This window comes from Lethenteron reissneri, chromosome 19, assembly GCF_015708825.2.
Source record: "Lethenteron reissneri isolate LAM-NWPU_2019-01 chromosome 19, ASM1570882v1, whole genome shotgun sequence".
Lineage (NCBI taxonomy): Eukaryota > Metazoa > Chordata > Hyperoartia > Petromyzontiformes > Petromyzontidae > Lethenteron > Lethenteron reissneri.
In genome coordinates, this window is record NC_083797.1 from 3,975,700 (window position 1) to 3,991,883 (window position 16,184).

A 16,184-nucleotide genomic window follows, 5' to 3' on the forward strand; every position below is an offset into this window, starting at 1 on the left:
CTCTTGAATCGGGTGCAACCGCAACAAACAAAAAACAAAAACATGAACAAAAAAACATCTTAAAGTGAATATGTGACTGAGTGCAAACAGAAAATCCAAGAAAAGACAGCAAAATATTGCAGAAAAAAACACCGTACACCAACGCTGTGTGCAAAAATCCCAGTGGGATGCATGTCAAACAACCAACAACAACCACAAGACAACTTAGATTAAGGCCATCAGTCTAACTCTGTACTACAACAAACAAACATGGCTAAACCAATACACTTTTCGAAATCACCAAAATAAAGCCATGAAACCAATGAAACAGTGATCATAGGAACTGTGACGGATTTTTTTGCGGCCATCTGGAACACTCCTTCCGATATTACGAGGCCATTGGAGTTACGCTCTTTTACATCTAAATTTAAAACTCATTTCTTTAAAACTGCTTTCTGTTTTTAGTGCGTTGTCCTTCCACCGCACCTCCGATTAGTACAGCTGGCTATGTACAGTGCAAGAGAAGTTCAGCGTACATACATATGCCAACGCCACCGCTGCCCCACAGATGCCAGACAGACACCTGCATCACACGTATTGGCTGTCTATGATGAGTGCCTTGTGACGTCTAGAGTTGGAAAAGCTGCAACTGGGCATTCAGTGTGCAGGACATCACTTCCATTAGGACGGTGATGCTCGCAATATCCAAGCGCCAATGCTATCTCCACAGAAACCATGTGCTAGGTCAGTGCTTATCTCTGTGTTCAGCAGATGACCTGTGATGCTCTGTCTAGACAGACATTGCAATTTCAAGATTCCCAAAATTGAGTCCTGTTAAGTCTTTTTTATTGGTGGAACGTTTAATTTTTATCGCTGCCCTCGAGAATATTTTTTTTGTCGTCACTATAATTCTGAATGTCAAAGTTCTGGCTGCAACCAAAATCACCCTGACCGCACCAGACATCAAGTTTCAAGTTTAATTTATTAGGTATAGCCCTGTGAGCCATTCGGCTCTTGAATCGGGTGCAACCGCAACAAACAAAAAAACAAAAACATGAACAAGAAAACATCTTAAAGTTACGACACATTTATAAGTAACGCGATCTAACCCATTAACGTTGATTATGAGTAATATTGGTCGCGAAAGCCTACATGTTAAACTAAGTAACTAGTAGATTGCAGTACAACAATTTTCTTTTTATGAATCTCTCTCTGTGCTGTGCTTTGAGATTCCCCCCCCCCCCATTTTGTCTGGGCATTGCGGTTTCTTCCCACATTAAATAAAAAAAAACACCTTTATTGGATTTGGCCAAACATCCGAATGCGAGACCTTTCTCTCAAAGTCTTGACACCCAGTGAGGCTTCCATGGGTATGCACATGGGTATTATTAATGCTGTATTACTATGTTTGTGTTTGCGTGTCCCTAACAGGGTGAACGTGGAGATCCCGGACACGAAGGGCGTCAGGTAAACTCAATGAGTGTATAGGGAGATGATCGTGGATGAGTCACCTTAACACAACTGGTGGTCGTCAATGAAACGAACTACTAACTATTTTAACAATTTTTATTTTACCAGGTAAGGCCCACTGAGCTATGTGGCTCTTTTTCACAAGAGACCTGGCCGCAAATGATAGCTCAACGAAGTGGCTTATCATGTGGAAATGTATAGCGCACATTGATTTTAAATGTGGAGGGAAAGACTGGAGGACCTGGAGAAAAATCCACGTGACCATGGGGAGAGAGACACGCAAACTCCAAATATACAGCAGCAGGCGTCATGGTCGGGATCAAACCCACGACCTCCTGTATACCAGGCGTGGTAGTTATGATCTCGCCACCGTGGCACCCCTGGCTTTCGTCACGTTCAATATGACTCCTCGGTCTCTGATATTTGGCAGTTGCTCAGCGTGGGGCGACAAGAAAGAATGGATTGCATACGGAGTTGCCGTTCAGTAGAAATGTCAAACTGAGATCCTGGCAACTTAATAAAATAACAATCCCTTCCCGCTGTTCAATAAACAATGGAGGTGATGAACCTGGCATCCTTGCTAGAATTCCATTACAACTGACCCTTTCAAATGTTAAAAGACTTAGGGCGGCCTTTTCAGTTAGTTTGTGTATCGAATACACAGATCTCATTCTGAAAAAGAGATGCATGTAGGTGAATCTGTCCAGTACATATATGTTGACGTTCGAAATTAATTTAAAGCACCCTAAACATTGCAAATGCTGAGCTTCGTGTTACCATTGGATGTGGAGCTGAATCTGAATCAATGAGCGCTGGATTTTCCTGGGAGGTTCTGTCAGCCATGTCAAATATATTTAATGTGAATTTCATGGAAAACCATAAATCTTTCAATTAGCTGTATTGGACACAGCTGTCGAGGGAATAACAGTCCCAAACGAATAATTTTGCCACACATTGTGGAGTTTAAATTAATCCCTGTAATTAATCAGTGTAATTACCGGTAATATTTTTTTTTCTTCAAAAAAATGTTCATCATCAACAACAAAAAATACGACGATCAATCTTGCGCAGGAATTACTTGATGGGTTTTTTTTTTCTTTTTTTTCCCGTGAAACTGATCGACGCGCGCGTACGTTTTACCAGCTCCGTTGACCGCAATAACTGGACAACCATTTCTGTTCCTTCAGGGACAGAGAGGCCCGCCGGGAGTTGCGGGCTCTCCAGGGATGGCAGGCCTCGACGTGAGTGGGAGGGAGGACACGATTTCCCAGCGCTAACTGGGACCGTGCAAGGGCACAACGCCTCATCAGCGACGCACCCATGGGGAAAATGTCTCTCGGGGGAGTGGGGGAGGGGTCACGCGTCACACCACCACAACCACCACGAGCCAAGCCGCCACGTTTTAAATGTATTTTTTTTTCCATCAGGCTGGCCTTGCCTTGTTTGTCACGACCTAAGCCGTGGAGGGGGGGGGGGCAGGGGGGGGCACCGCTCTTGTTGGCCCCCATTACGCCGAAATTATGACGCTAATTTTGCCGCCTAAGGAGCGTGGCCGTTTAAACGTAGCCCTCGGCGACCCGGTCGTGACCGTGAAAAAAAAGATGCCGATGGCCCATCACGTTGGGGTTAAGCCCTCGGCCTTTTGAAGCGTCCCTGCTTGGGGTCGCAGTGACCGCGTGTAGAAATTGGCTCGCGCTCTCCGCCCGCCCAGAGTGCAATTCCGAGACCCAGCCGGTGCGCAGTTCGGCCGGGGAGCCGGGCCGCTCGCTGTCGAACAGCCAAACTCCTCCGTCCCCTCCCCTCCCGTGCTGATATAAAGCTACAACAGCAGATAGTTTTTTCTCACCGGAACGCAGCCGCTTGTGTTGCGACCGAAACGTCGTGTTTTCTTTAATTATTTTTTCTACCTGCGTGACTTTACCGAAAGAACCAGAAAGTATGGATTCCTGCAGTCACGAAAGCTTCCAATCAAGTTAAGAACCACTGCTGTAGGTGCTTCTTTTAATATTTGGCGCTCCGAACTATTTATTACCGCCCGACTGGTGTGGATGACCATTCCGTTATCAGTTTCGCTGCAATACTCGGCAAACATTGTACCCTAACCCCTCGTACGAGTTCCTAAAAGTTTACGTTGGATTGACCGCTCGCAACTCACCAACTTTGTGCGACTGCGTCTAATTTGCGGCGGAACGTTGTGGGGTGTAATAACGGTTAGCACGCTGGGCTTGCGATCCAGAGTCCGCCGGTTCGTCTTTCCGGCATTTCATGAATCCACCTCCACCTCTGTCCACCCTGCCGTGTAAATAAGTACGACCAAAGTCTTTCGGCGGATCGTGTGTGGCGGGGTAAAGTGTAGCTTTTGCTGCCCCTTCTGAGACCCCTGGCCATCGTGGCTCAAATAGCCACATAATCTCTCGCCTCTCTATAAAACTGTCGAATTGAAGTCGTTCTGTTAGCAGTGGCATCAGCAAGCAATCGCAGGGCTGCACCATTACCTTTAACAATACGATTGCAAGCTGGGGTAATGAAGTGGCTAAATACAACTGCAAACCTCTCACAACTGCAAACCTCTCAACTTTGTGTGAAGACGAAAAGCGGCCAAAGCTGATTATGTTATTAATCGCTAAGCATCGGCATGTTTCCGAGCATTGAAATTTTTCTTTATAGTTAAATTGTTTTAATCAGTTACAAAAAACGAAAGGAATGTTACATAATTGATGTTTTGAGTCAGATCGCGTGAACAAAGCGTGTATTGTAAACTCTCCATCGCCCGACACAGCTAAAGTCACGTTGAACAATCCGAAAACATGAACACGAAGTGCCGTAGGACTCAATTAGGGATTACATGAAGCAAGTATCGCCCCCTCCTGGCGAACACGTGGCATAACCCTCCTGAAAATGACTCAAGAGACGCGGTTGGGGCATTCCTTGCTGCACAAGCGTGATCATACAACAACAAAAACAACAAAAACCTGTCCATTCGCAATGCATATGAATGCGAGGATGGCTGTTGCTATGAGGACTGGCTTACGTCACAAACATTGTGTCCGTGTTTTACAGGGTCCCGCAGGAAAGGATGGCATTCCGGGCCCCCCCGGCCCACCAGGAGAGGCAGTAGGTATTCTCTTAATTTGTCAACGGAAGTGTGCCCGCCGCCCAGAACCACGCGCGGGTTATTAATCACCGCCAGTTCAAACGGCAGAGCAGCAGACTCACCAGGGCGTATGCACTTTGATGGCTCGGAGATAATTCAATCTAAACAGATGAAATATTAAATCGTGTAATTTACTTTTTCCGGATTAATCTCATTAATGTGGCAGTACTTTCTGAAATGTGATTTATAGTGTGGGAGCTTGTGAGCCTTGATGAAGCAATGGCACTCACGCAATTTACTTTGTTGCTTTTCCATCCTCCCCGCCCCCCTTTACTAATGGAATTACATCTCGTGTCCAGCATCCACATCCACTGTTGTACCCGAAAGACATCACCAACTTCCTGAAGGTAAACCACCTGCGGGGGAAGCTGCTCACGAGAAAGCGAACCACGTTGGTCGTGCGCTCTCGGGACAGACACTTGCATTTAATCCGTCGCAAATGCAATGCGGTTTGAGTTCACAGCTCAGTTCGAATGCGACTGAATCTCAAGACTATGCGTGAAAAAAAGTCCGGCAAGTTGCGCGGCATTATTAGAGTGTGTGGAAATACGAGCCCATTTGTTTTTGGTTCAAGTGAATTGGAAATGTTATGGAGAGGGCAAGGTGCTGCAGGTGGAATTTAAATGTTGGCGCTTGCCGTCGTTTTTACAATCGCTTGACGTGATGCGCCTTTAATTTCTCTCATTTAGCACTGAAAACTACGCCGACGGAGTGGTTTTTCTCCCGTTTAATCTGTGCACAGCTTCTCCGAGCTGCCAAGGAAACCGCCGGATAAATTGATGCAGAGTGATGTTTCCTTAGCCAGCAGCACGGTGACATTACAAGCGACACACATTAGATCCTAACGTCAGATATAAGACAATTCCAGAAACCTTTCTCAGTGTGGTGTCACACCCTTACATGTGTTCCGTGAAATGTACAGACGTGACCTTATTATCTTCTTGCACGCTTTAATTATGTCATACTCTTGCAGGGAAGCGTAGTACCCTGCGTGATACCGATGCGCAGAAGCAGATATTTCACAGAACCTCGTCATAGAACCTTCCAGTGCCCATTTTTAACCACACAACAGCTCCATCCAGTGTCCATTTTTAACCACGCAACAGCTCCTTCCAGTGTCCATTTTTAACCACACAACAGCTCCTTGCAGTGACCATTTTTAACCACACAACAGCTCCATCCAGTGTCCATTTTTAACCACGCAACAGCTCCTTGCAGTGTCCATTTTTAACCACACAACAGCTCCTTGCAGTGTCCATTTTTAACCACACAACAGCTCCATCCAGTGTCCATTTTTAACCACACAACAGCTCCTTGCAGTGTCCATTTTTAACCACACAACAGCTCCTTGCAGTGTCCATTTTTAACCACACAACAGCTCCTTGCAGTGTCCATTTTTAACCACACAACAGCTCCTTGCAGTGTCCATTTTTAACCACACAACAGCTCCTTGCAGTGTCCATTTTTAACCACGCAACAGCTCCTTGCAGTGTCCATTTTTAACCACACAACAGCTCCTTGCAGTGACCATTTTTAACCACGCAACAGCTCCTTGCAGTGACCATTTTTAACCACGCAACAGCTCCATCCAGTGTCCATTTTTAACCACGCAACAGCTCCTTGCAGTGACCATTTTTAACCACGCAACAGCTCCATCCAGTGTCCATTTTTAACCACGCAACAGCTCCTTGCAGTGACCATTTTTAACCACGCAACAGCTCCTTGCAGTGACCATTTTTAACCACGCAACAGCTCCATCCAGTGTCCATTTTTAACCACACAACAGCTCCTTGCAGTGACCATTTTTAACCACACAACAGCTCCATCCAGTGTCCATTTTTAACCACGCAACAGCTCCTTGCAGTGTCCATTTTTAACCACGCAACAGCTCCTTGCAGTGTCCATTTTTAACCACACAACAGCTCCTTGCAGTGTCCATTTTTAACCACACAACAGCTCCTTGCAGTGTCCATTTTTAACCACACAACAGCTCCTTGCAGTGTCCATTTTTAACCACGCAACAGCTCCTTGCAGTGTCCATTTTTAACCACGCAACAGCTCCTTGCAGTGTCCATTTTTAACCACACAACAGCTCCTTGCAGTGCCCATTTTTAACCACGCAACAGCTCCTTGCAGTGTCCATTTTTAACCACGCAACAGCTCCTTGCAGTGCCCATTTTTAACCACGCAACAGCTCCTTGCAGTGTCCATTTTTAACCACACAACAGCTCCTTGCTGTGTCCATTTTTACCACACAACAGCTCCTTGCTGTGCCCATTTTTAACCACACAACAGCTCCTTGCTGTGTCCATTTTTACCACACAACAGCTCCTTGCTGTGCCCATTTTTAACCACACAACAGCTCCTTGCTGTGCCCATTTTTAACCACACAACAGCTCCTTGCAGTGACCATTTTTAACCACACAACAGCTCCTTGCAGTGACCATTTTTAACCACACAACAGCTCCTTGCTGTGCCCATTTTTAACCACACAACAGCTCCTTGCAGTGACCATTTTTAACCACACAACAGCTCCTTGCAGTGACCATTTTTAACCACACAACAGCTCCTTGCAGTGCCCATTTTTACCCACACAACAGCTCCTTGCAGTGCCCATTTTTACCCACACAACAGCTCCTTGCAGTGTCCATTTTTACCCACACAACAGCTCCTTGCAGTGCCCATTTTTACCCACACAACAGCTCCTTGCAGTGCCCATTTTTACCCACACAACAGCTCCTTGCAGTGCCCATTTTTACCCACACAACAGCTCCTTGCAGTGCCCATTTTTACCCACACAACAGCTCCTTGCAGTGCCCATTTTTACCCACACAACAGCTCCTTGCAGTGCCCATTTTTACCCACACAACAGCTCCTTGCAGTGCCCATTTTTACCCAAGCAACAGCTCCTTGCAGTGCCCATTTTTACCCAAGCAACAGCTCCTTGCAGTGCCCATTTTTACCCACACAACAGCTCCTTGCAGTGCCCATTTTTACCCACACAACAGCTCCTTGCTGTGTCCATTTTTACCCACACAACAGCTCCTTGCAGTGCCCATTTTTACCCACACAACAGCTCCTTGCAGTGCCCATTTTTACCCACACAACAGCTCCTTGCAGTGCCCATTTTTACCCACACAACAGCTCCTTGCAGTGCCCATTTTTACCCACACAACAGCTCCTTGCAGTGCCCATTTTTACCCACACAACAGCTCCTTGCAGTGCCCATTTTTACCCACACAACAGCTCCTTGCAGTGCCCATTTTTACCCACACAACAGCTCCTTGCAGTGCCCATTTTTACCCACACAACAGCTCCTTGCAGTGCCCATTTTTACCCACACAACAGCTCCTTGCTGTGCCCATTTTTACCCACACAACAGCTCCTTGCTGTGCCCATTTTTACCCACACAACAGCTCCTTGCTGTGCCCATTTTTACCCACACAACAGCTCCTTGCAGTGCCCATTTTTACCCACACAACAGCTCCTTGCAGTGCCCATTTTTACCCACACAACAGCTCCTTGCTGTGCCCATTTTTACCCACACAACAGCTCCTTGCTGTGCCCATTTTTACCCACACAACAGCTCCTTGCAGTGCCCATTTTTACCCACACAACAGCTCCTTGCTGTGTCCATTTTTACCCACACAACAGCTCCTTGCAGTGCCCATTTTTACCCACACAACAGCTCCTTGCTGTGCCCATTTTTACCCACACAACAGCTCCTTGCAGTGCCCATTTTTACCCACACAACAGCTCCTTGCTGTGCCCATTTTTACCCACACAACAGCTCCTTGCTGTGCCCATTTTTACCCACACAACAGCTCCTTGCTGTGTCCATTTTTACCCACACAACAGCTCCTTGCTGTGTCCATTTTTACCCACACAACAGCTCCTTGCTGTGCCCATTTTTACCCACACAACAGCTCCTTGCTGTGCCCATTTTTACCCACACAACAGCTCCTTGCTGTGTCCATTTTTACCCACACAACAGCTCCTTGCTGTGTCCATTTTACCCACACAACAGCTCCTTGCAGTGCCCATTTTTACCCACACAACAGCTCCTTGCTGTGCCCATTTTTACCCACACAACAGCTCCTTGCTGTGCCCATTTTTACCCACACAACAGCTCCTTGCTGTGTCCATTTTTACCCACACAACAGCTCCTTGCAGTGCCCATTTTTACCCACACAACAGCTCCTTGCAGTGCCCATTTTTACCCACACAACAGCTCCTTGCAGTGCCCATTTTTACCCACACAACAGCTCCTTGCAGTGCCCATTTTTACCCACACAACAGCTCCTTGCAGTGCCCATTTTTACCCACACAACAGCTCCTTGCAGTGCCCATTTTTACCCACACAACAGCTCCTTGCAGTGCCCATTTTTACCCACACAACAGCTCCTTGCAGTGCCCATTTTTACCCACACAACAGCTCCTTGCAGTGCCCATTTTTACCCACACAACAGCTCCTTGCAGTGCCCATTTTTACCCACACAACAGCTCCTTGCAGTGCCCATTTTTACCCACACAACAGCTCCTTGCAGTGCCCATTTTTACCCACACAACAGCTCCTTGCAGTGCCCATTTTTACCCACACAACAGCTCCTTGCAGTGCCCATTTTTACCCACACAACAGCTCCTTGCAGTGCCCATTTTTACCCACACAACAGCTCCTTGCAGTGCCCATTTTTACCCACACAACAGCTCCTTGCAGTGCCCATTTTTACCCACACAACAGCTCCTTGCAGTGCCCATTTTTACCCAAGCAACAGCTCCTTGCAGTGCCCATTTTTACCCACGCAACAGCTCCTTGCAGTGCCCATTTTTACCCAAGCAACAGCTCCTTGCAGTGCCCATTTTTACCCACACAACAGCTCCTTGCAGTGCCCATTTTTACCCAAGCAACAGCTCCTTGCAGTGCCCATTTTTACCCACGCAACAGCTCCTTGCAGTGCCCATTTTTACCCAAGCAACAGCTCCTTGCAGTGCCCATTTTTACCCACACAACAGCTCCTTGCAGTGCCCATTTTTACCCAAGCAACAGCTCCTTGCAGTGCCCATTTTTACCCACGCAACAGCTCCTTGCAGTGCCCATTTTTACCCAAGCAACAGCTCCTTGCAGTGCCCATTTTTACCCACGCAACAGCTCCTTGCAGTGCCCATTTTTACCCAAGCAACAGCTCCTTGCTGTGTCCATTTTTACCCACACAACAGCTCCTTGTAGTGCCCATTTTTACCCACGCAACAGCTCCTTGTAGTGCCCATTTTTACCCAAGCAACAGCTCCTTGCTGTGCCCATTTTTACCCACACAACAGCTCCTTGCAGTGCCCATTTTTACCCACACAACAGCTCCTTGCAGTGCCCATTTTTACCCACACAACAGCTCCTTGCAGTGCCCATTTTTACCCACGCAACAGCTCCTTGCAGTGCCCATTTTTACCCACACAACAGCTCCTTGCAGTGCCCATTTTTACCCACACAACAGCTCCTTGCAGTGCCCATTTTTACCCACGCAACAGCTCCTTGCAGTGCCCATTTTTACCCACACAACAGCTCCTTGCAGTGCCCATTTTTACCCACGCAACAGCTCCTTGCAGTGCCCATTTTTACCCACACAACAGCTCCTTGCAGTGCCCATTTTTACCCACGCAACAGCTCCTTGCAGTGCCCATTTTTACCCACACAACAGCTCCTTGCAGTGCCCATTTTTACCCACACAACAGCTCCTTGCAGTGCCCATTTTTACCCACGCAACAGCTCCTTGCAGTGCCCATTTTTACCCACACAACAGCTCCTTGCAGTGCCCATTTTTACCCACGCAACAGCTCCTTGCAGTGCCCATTTTTACCCACACAACAGCTCCTTGCAGTGCCCATTTTTACCCACGCAACAGCTCCTTGCAGTGCCCATTTTTACCCACACAACAGCTCCTTGCAGTGCCCATTTTTACCCACACAACAGCTCCTTGCAGTGCCCATTTTTACCCACGCAACAGCTCCTTGCAGTGCCCATTTTTACCCACACAACAGCTCCTTGCAGTGCCCATTTTTACCCACGCAACAGCTCCTTGCAGTGCCCATTTTTACCCACACAACAGCTCCTTGCAGTGCCCATTTTTACCCACACAACAGCTCCTTGCAGTGCCCATTTTTACCCACGCACTGATTAAAAGTAACATTTGTTGCATTGCAGTCAAACCAATGTTTTTTTTTATTATCAGTGCTTTCATTTATTTTTTTTAAAATCGGTGAATGTGATGGGTTTTTTGTACATTATTTGGTGGCGGGGCTAAGGCCATCAACTCACCAGAGTTAAAGACCAAGTTTAACCACGGGTGGCTACAACCTAGATTCAAACCCACCGTGTCAGCAATGCTGACTGATTGCTTTGACCTCTGTGCCACCCAGCCACCTAATGAAGGATTTATTTGTGAAAACTCCACACATTCGTCAAACACACTGCCGCAAAGAGAACTAACGCATACAATAGATGACATGTCAGGCATTTGCCCATCTTTATTGCAGAGGAGCCATGAGGAGGGACCGTTGCCCAATATTCCGCTTGTTGTATTGTATAACATTTCCATCTTATGGCAGTATCCTTGACAAATGTGCTGAGTTGTTGTTGTTATTTGTGCTTCTTAAGCACCGTCAACAAAGCAATACCTCGCAACCGCGCAGCCCTAAAGTCTCCCGGACCTCCTAACTCTTGCCGCGTCTTGCCAGGACGCGTGCAACGACTGTCCCCCGGGGCCCCCGGGCTTCCCCGGGCTGCCCGGCCTCAAGGGAGACAAAGGCCACGCGGGCACAGCAGGGCCCAGCGGCCGTGACGGCAACAAGGTACCCCCTCCCCCCCCAACTCCGCCCCTCCCCCTCAGCTGCTAACCTCTCGCAGCGCCGCCTGCCTCGATCTCGTCCCTGCACTTTGTCCCCTGCCAATAGGACCCCACCCGCCCTCCTCCCTGTTTACAAAAACTGGACATATCACATATCAGGACCACCACCCCCTCCTGCCACCACCCCCTCAGCTCAGCCCCCCTACTAAATCCATGTAATAGCAGTGGTGGGTTTTCTCCGTAATTTGCGAGCTTCATTCGATGTACAAACTGCCCCCAATGGTTTGCATGCTTCGATTTAAAGCTTTCGTGACTGCAGGGATTCATCTCCTTGGTTCTTTCGGTAAGGTCACGTAGAAGGGAATAATAAAATAATAAAAATGAAACATAATAAAATACAATTCTCACGATGTTTTGGCCACAATGCAAGCAGCCGTCCTCAGGTGAAGAACAGGGCTGTCGGAAAGACAGCATCTGAATCATTAAGAATCATTCAGACGCTGTCTTTCCGACAGAATCATTCAGAATCATTCAGACGCTGTTTTTCCGACAGCCCTGTTCTTCACCTGAGGACGGCTGCTTGCGTTGTGGCCGAAACGTCGTGAGAATTGTATTTTATTATGTTTTTTTTATTATTTCCCTTCTACGTGACTTTACCGAAATAACCAAGAAGAAGGGGTTTGCATGCTGCCGAACAAAATCTTCACGTGGTTACAATGAAGCGATGGGGTGTCGCAGCCTTCCCCTCGAATACATGCAATCAGAATCGGAATATTCACTCATAATGGAGGAATCCGACGAGCTACAAAGCTCTTTTACACAGATGTCCGAATACACGGGGGTCAGAGCGAGAGCCGGATGTGCGACGGACGAACGCTGATCGTATCGGCAACGCTTCTGTTCGCCGTTTAACATTTGCTTCAAGGTTGTTTAACATCGACTCTGCTTGCATGCCCTCCCGTGTTTTTGTTTGCCCCCTTTTTGAAGCAAGGTCATGCCACAGGACTGCCTTGCATCGCACCCGTAGCTCGCCTTGCGCATTTCCAGTGCTTACATTTTCATTCAATGTTTTAGTCCTCCGTCGATCAGAATGGCTGGATGAACGCCTCCCCGTGCCATGTAGGTCCTTGGGTAAAATTTCACCATTAATTTTGTCTGTTTTTTTTCTTTAATCGCGATTGGTGAGCTCAGGCCCAAAGACCCAAAACACCGAGTCGCCAGCAACAAACAGCACTACGGAATGAGTGATAGATAAGAGTTGAGGCGTTTCTCAAAGCGAGCACGCTTCTAAGAACTTCAGAACAGAGACAATGTGGCGTTCCTTTCCATAGCACGTTCCCATGTAAGTCTGCGGTCCTTTGTCAATCCACTGCTGGATGATGGTATCGCGCACCCCCAACGTTGGTCTTTGAAGGTGTGTGGTCATACTTCACCGTGCTGGTCAGGCTGGTTGGTAGTAGAGGCCACCCATGTCCAGTTGAGATATCGCTCGCCACTGATGTTAGCAGTGGCTGGGAATCAAGCCCGGGCCCGCGAAGGTTCAAAACGCAGTGCACAGATATTCAAGTAAACCCCTTTTTTTAAAAACGTAATCACGTAAATAAAGTAGCTCATAAGTAACAAATGTCGTCATTTTCAGTTTTTGTTTGTGCGTGCAAAAACATCTGAAACGGGTGTCAAGGCGTCTAAAGTGTATTTTTTACGTGATTTCTCGATTGTATTCTCGACAGTGTAAACATAATAAACGGTAGGTGGGGGGGAAATAAAACCATCTTATAAAATATATATTGTTGTGATCCGGCTAGGTGTTACTAATGCAAATGCACACAATAAATTCAGTCAAAGCTAAATAAGTGACGCGAACGCTCAAAGGGGTGCGTGTGTGCGTGGTCACATCAACGCAGTCCGGCCTCAGTCGTTTTAGAATTACCGTCTCCAAGTCACATCCCTTGTTGAATAAGTACGTTGTTCATGAATGCCTCAAGGACACAATTATTTCTGGCATCCATATAAGTGCCTATTGGCAATGCTGACGCACGGTTTGAGAGGTAGCGGCATAAGGCGATAAGTTATTATCACAAATGGAATGCTTCATGAACATCAGGGGCCTCCGAGTTGCATTAGCTTTTCATTGCGGGAGCATCCGTAGATGCAACTGACGACAGGAGCAATCAAGCGATCATCTCGAAACGCATATTGGCTACAATCAGTGGCAATTGTGGTCACTTGTGCCCACCGCTGCACGTGGCTTCGTTTTAGTTTTTACAAGAGGCCGAAAGACACCCATCGGCTCAGCCATTGGGCTCCTAAAAGAGTCTCCACCCGAGTGTCCTCTTGCTCTGTGTTCCGCTTCGCCACGGTACGCGCTACAATCGGCGGAGTGGAGTGCTTGCGGGCTGGCCCGGTATATGCGAGTGCCTACACTTTAACTATGGATCCCCACACTCGGTGCTCCTCTGCCGAGCCCTTCACGATGGTCACCCCCCTACGCACTGAACTCTTGAGTGCTCCGTCAGCATCATCGCTTCCCACTTTTCTCCCTGCCTGAGGTGTGAGTGCCATCCATTATACATGATGGGACTTAAGAGCCGTGTGTTTGAATGCTCTAGGGTGCTGCTGGCGAGAGAGGAGACCAAGGAGTTTCTGGCCCTCCCGGTTTGCCGGTACGAACAACCGCATGCAAATAAAGCGCCGTAGCAACAGAGCCGTCTTGTTGCGCTCTCGTTTCGGACACGTGGACTTTCACTGCCTCAGTGGCCCAGACAATGAGTGAATGAGCGAGTGACTTGTGCCATACCGATTGACAGGCTTGCGCCTCGTGTGAATGAGCGAGTGACCAAGGAGTTTCTGGCCCTCCCAGTTTGCCGGTACGAACAACCGCATGCAAATAAAGCGCCGTAGCAACAGAGCCGTCTTGTTGCGCTCTCGTTCGGACACGTGGACTTTCACTGCCTCAGTGGCCCAGACAATGAGTGAATGAGCGAGTGACTGGTGCCATACCGATTGACAGGCTTGCGCCTCGTGCAAGGCCTTCCCTGGTGCAGTGGCATTCATGGGTTTCAGCCCTCATCCCTTCACAACTGCTGCCTGTAAAACCCAGTCCTAAAATGCGATTGAGTCCCCAATGGGGTGCAGGTTAGAGAGGGATAAACTTGGCTGGTTCATTGCAGGATATGTTTATTTTGGGACCGAATTTACCCTGCAGTCTTAGTTGGTGCCCCATGTTTAATAGTTTGTTACTTTCAAATAGTAATAACTTACAGCCCTCCGTCAATCGTGCTGGTCGCTGTAGAACGGTGAAGGTTTGGGGCCCAGGACTGCTTCAGATATCAGTCGCCACTCACGGTAGCCGTGACTGGCAATCGAGCTCAAGTCTCCGGGTTTCTTTCTGCAACATGTTAACCGCTGCGGCTCCAGGGCACCCCACCTTGCTGGGATGATCCGCGGGATTTTCTCGTTACTGGGAGATTCTTGCGCGATATCGTTGGCAGAGCCACGATTCGAAGGAGCCCATTATCGCCGACATCTTTTGAGAAAGGGCATGGTACAGAGAGAGAGAGAGAGTGAGAGGGTAGTTGTATCACTGAACAAAAGCAATGAACTCGCAAAAGTTAAATAATGCGTGAGTGAACGAATGAGTAGATAATGAAGTCAATAAATAAGATCGTGCTTTTTGTGAGACTAATTTTTATTTGGATGAAAAAAGAAAGATTTTCGAATATCAATGTAATAATTGTGATACCCCGTAACTTTTGGCGGTTGTGCCGTGTATGTCTCCAGTGTTTTTTATCCGGTTGTGCCGCCGGGCGCTGTTCAGCGTCCCCGTCCTCACGTTCCACGTTTCCCTCCGCGTGCCGACTTGCACGCAACCGAGTTGAGCGGCCCCGAGGAAGAGCTCCCCCCGGCACGCGGAGCGAAACGTCGGACAGACATCGTGGCGGGCGGGCGGACGGGCGGCCCCGCGGCGCGACTATAAATAAAAACACAGGACGGAGAGCCGGCGCGCGACACCGCCTCGCGGCCCTCTCCATCCACCGTTGTTGTCTCACCCCCCCCCTCCCCGCCGCTCTAGGGGATGAAAGGCGAACGTGGATATTCGGGAACGGCGGGCGAGAAGGGAGACATGGTAGGAGCTCCGACCACCTGCGAGCCCGCGAGCACGAACCGCACCTCGGCGCCGTGTTGTCTTTCCGGCGGTCCGAAAGCGCCGTGCACTTAACCGAGGGACGCGCGCTCTCGTGTTGTTTCCAGGGTTCGCCGGGCGTACCGGGCTACCCAGGTCCGCCCGGCCTCTCCGGCCCGCCGGTGAGTGAACGTTTCCGTGATTTTTTTGTGTCGCTGCGGTGTTAGCGTTCGTCGCGCGCGGGTTTGCCGGATCACCGGGGCGCCCTCCGGTTTTAGATCTCGGCCGCGAATCCGCCGCCTCTCCCGCCTGAGCAGGAAGAGCATTTGCTGCGTGGAAAAATAACCGTGGTTTTGTGATCTCTCAAGACGTACACTTTTTTTTCTTTTTGCCACGTGTAAAAGAGCGACTGACAGGGAGAGTATTTTGGGTTTGTTGTTGCAGGGATTGAAAGGAGACTCTGGAGCACCGGGACACGCCGGATTACCGGGAGAGAAGGTCAGATGTCTCGCTGTTGTTCTCGTTGTAGAATGCAGGGTGCCTATCAAGGTGGCATCCGCCGTTCAAAAGTTTAAGTTTTAGATAGATTCATACAACAATGCAAAGATTCCCCGTGTAG

The 16,184-nt window shown here is 48.5% G+C and overlaps 1 protein-coding gene across 3 annotated transcripts in view; it reads left to right on the forward strand.

The window, feature by feature from the left end:
- LOC133344176 (collagen alpha-1(XXII) chain-like) overlaps positions 1-16,184 on the forward strand; it is a 164,138-nt gene that overhangs the window by 123,821 nt on the left and 24,133 nt on the right. For all 3 annotated transcript variants that reach the window (XM_061554189.1, XM_061554188.1, XM_061554187.1), the window contains 9 exons: positions 1,411-1,446; positions 2,637-2,690; positions 4,510-4,563; positions 4,903-4,950; positions 11,333-11,446; positions 14,052-14,105; positions 15,515-15,568; positions 15,694-15,747; positions 16,010-16,063. In XM_061554189.1, coding sequence (XP_061410173.1) covers positions 1,411-1,446; positions 2,637-2,690; positions 4,510-4,563; positions 4,903-4,950; positions 11,333-11,446; positions 14,052-14,105; positions 15,515-15,568; positions 15,694-15,747; positions 16,010-16,063 — 522 coding nt within the window. The remainder of the gene's footprint in view (positions 1-1,410; positions 1,447-2,636; positions 2,691-4,509; positions 4,564-4,902; positions 4,951-11,332; positions 11,447-14,051; positions 14,106-15,514; positions 15,569-15,693; positions 15,748-16,009; positions 16,064-16,184) is intronic.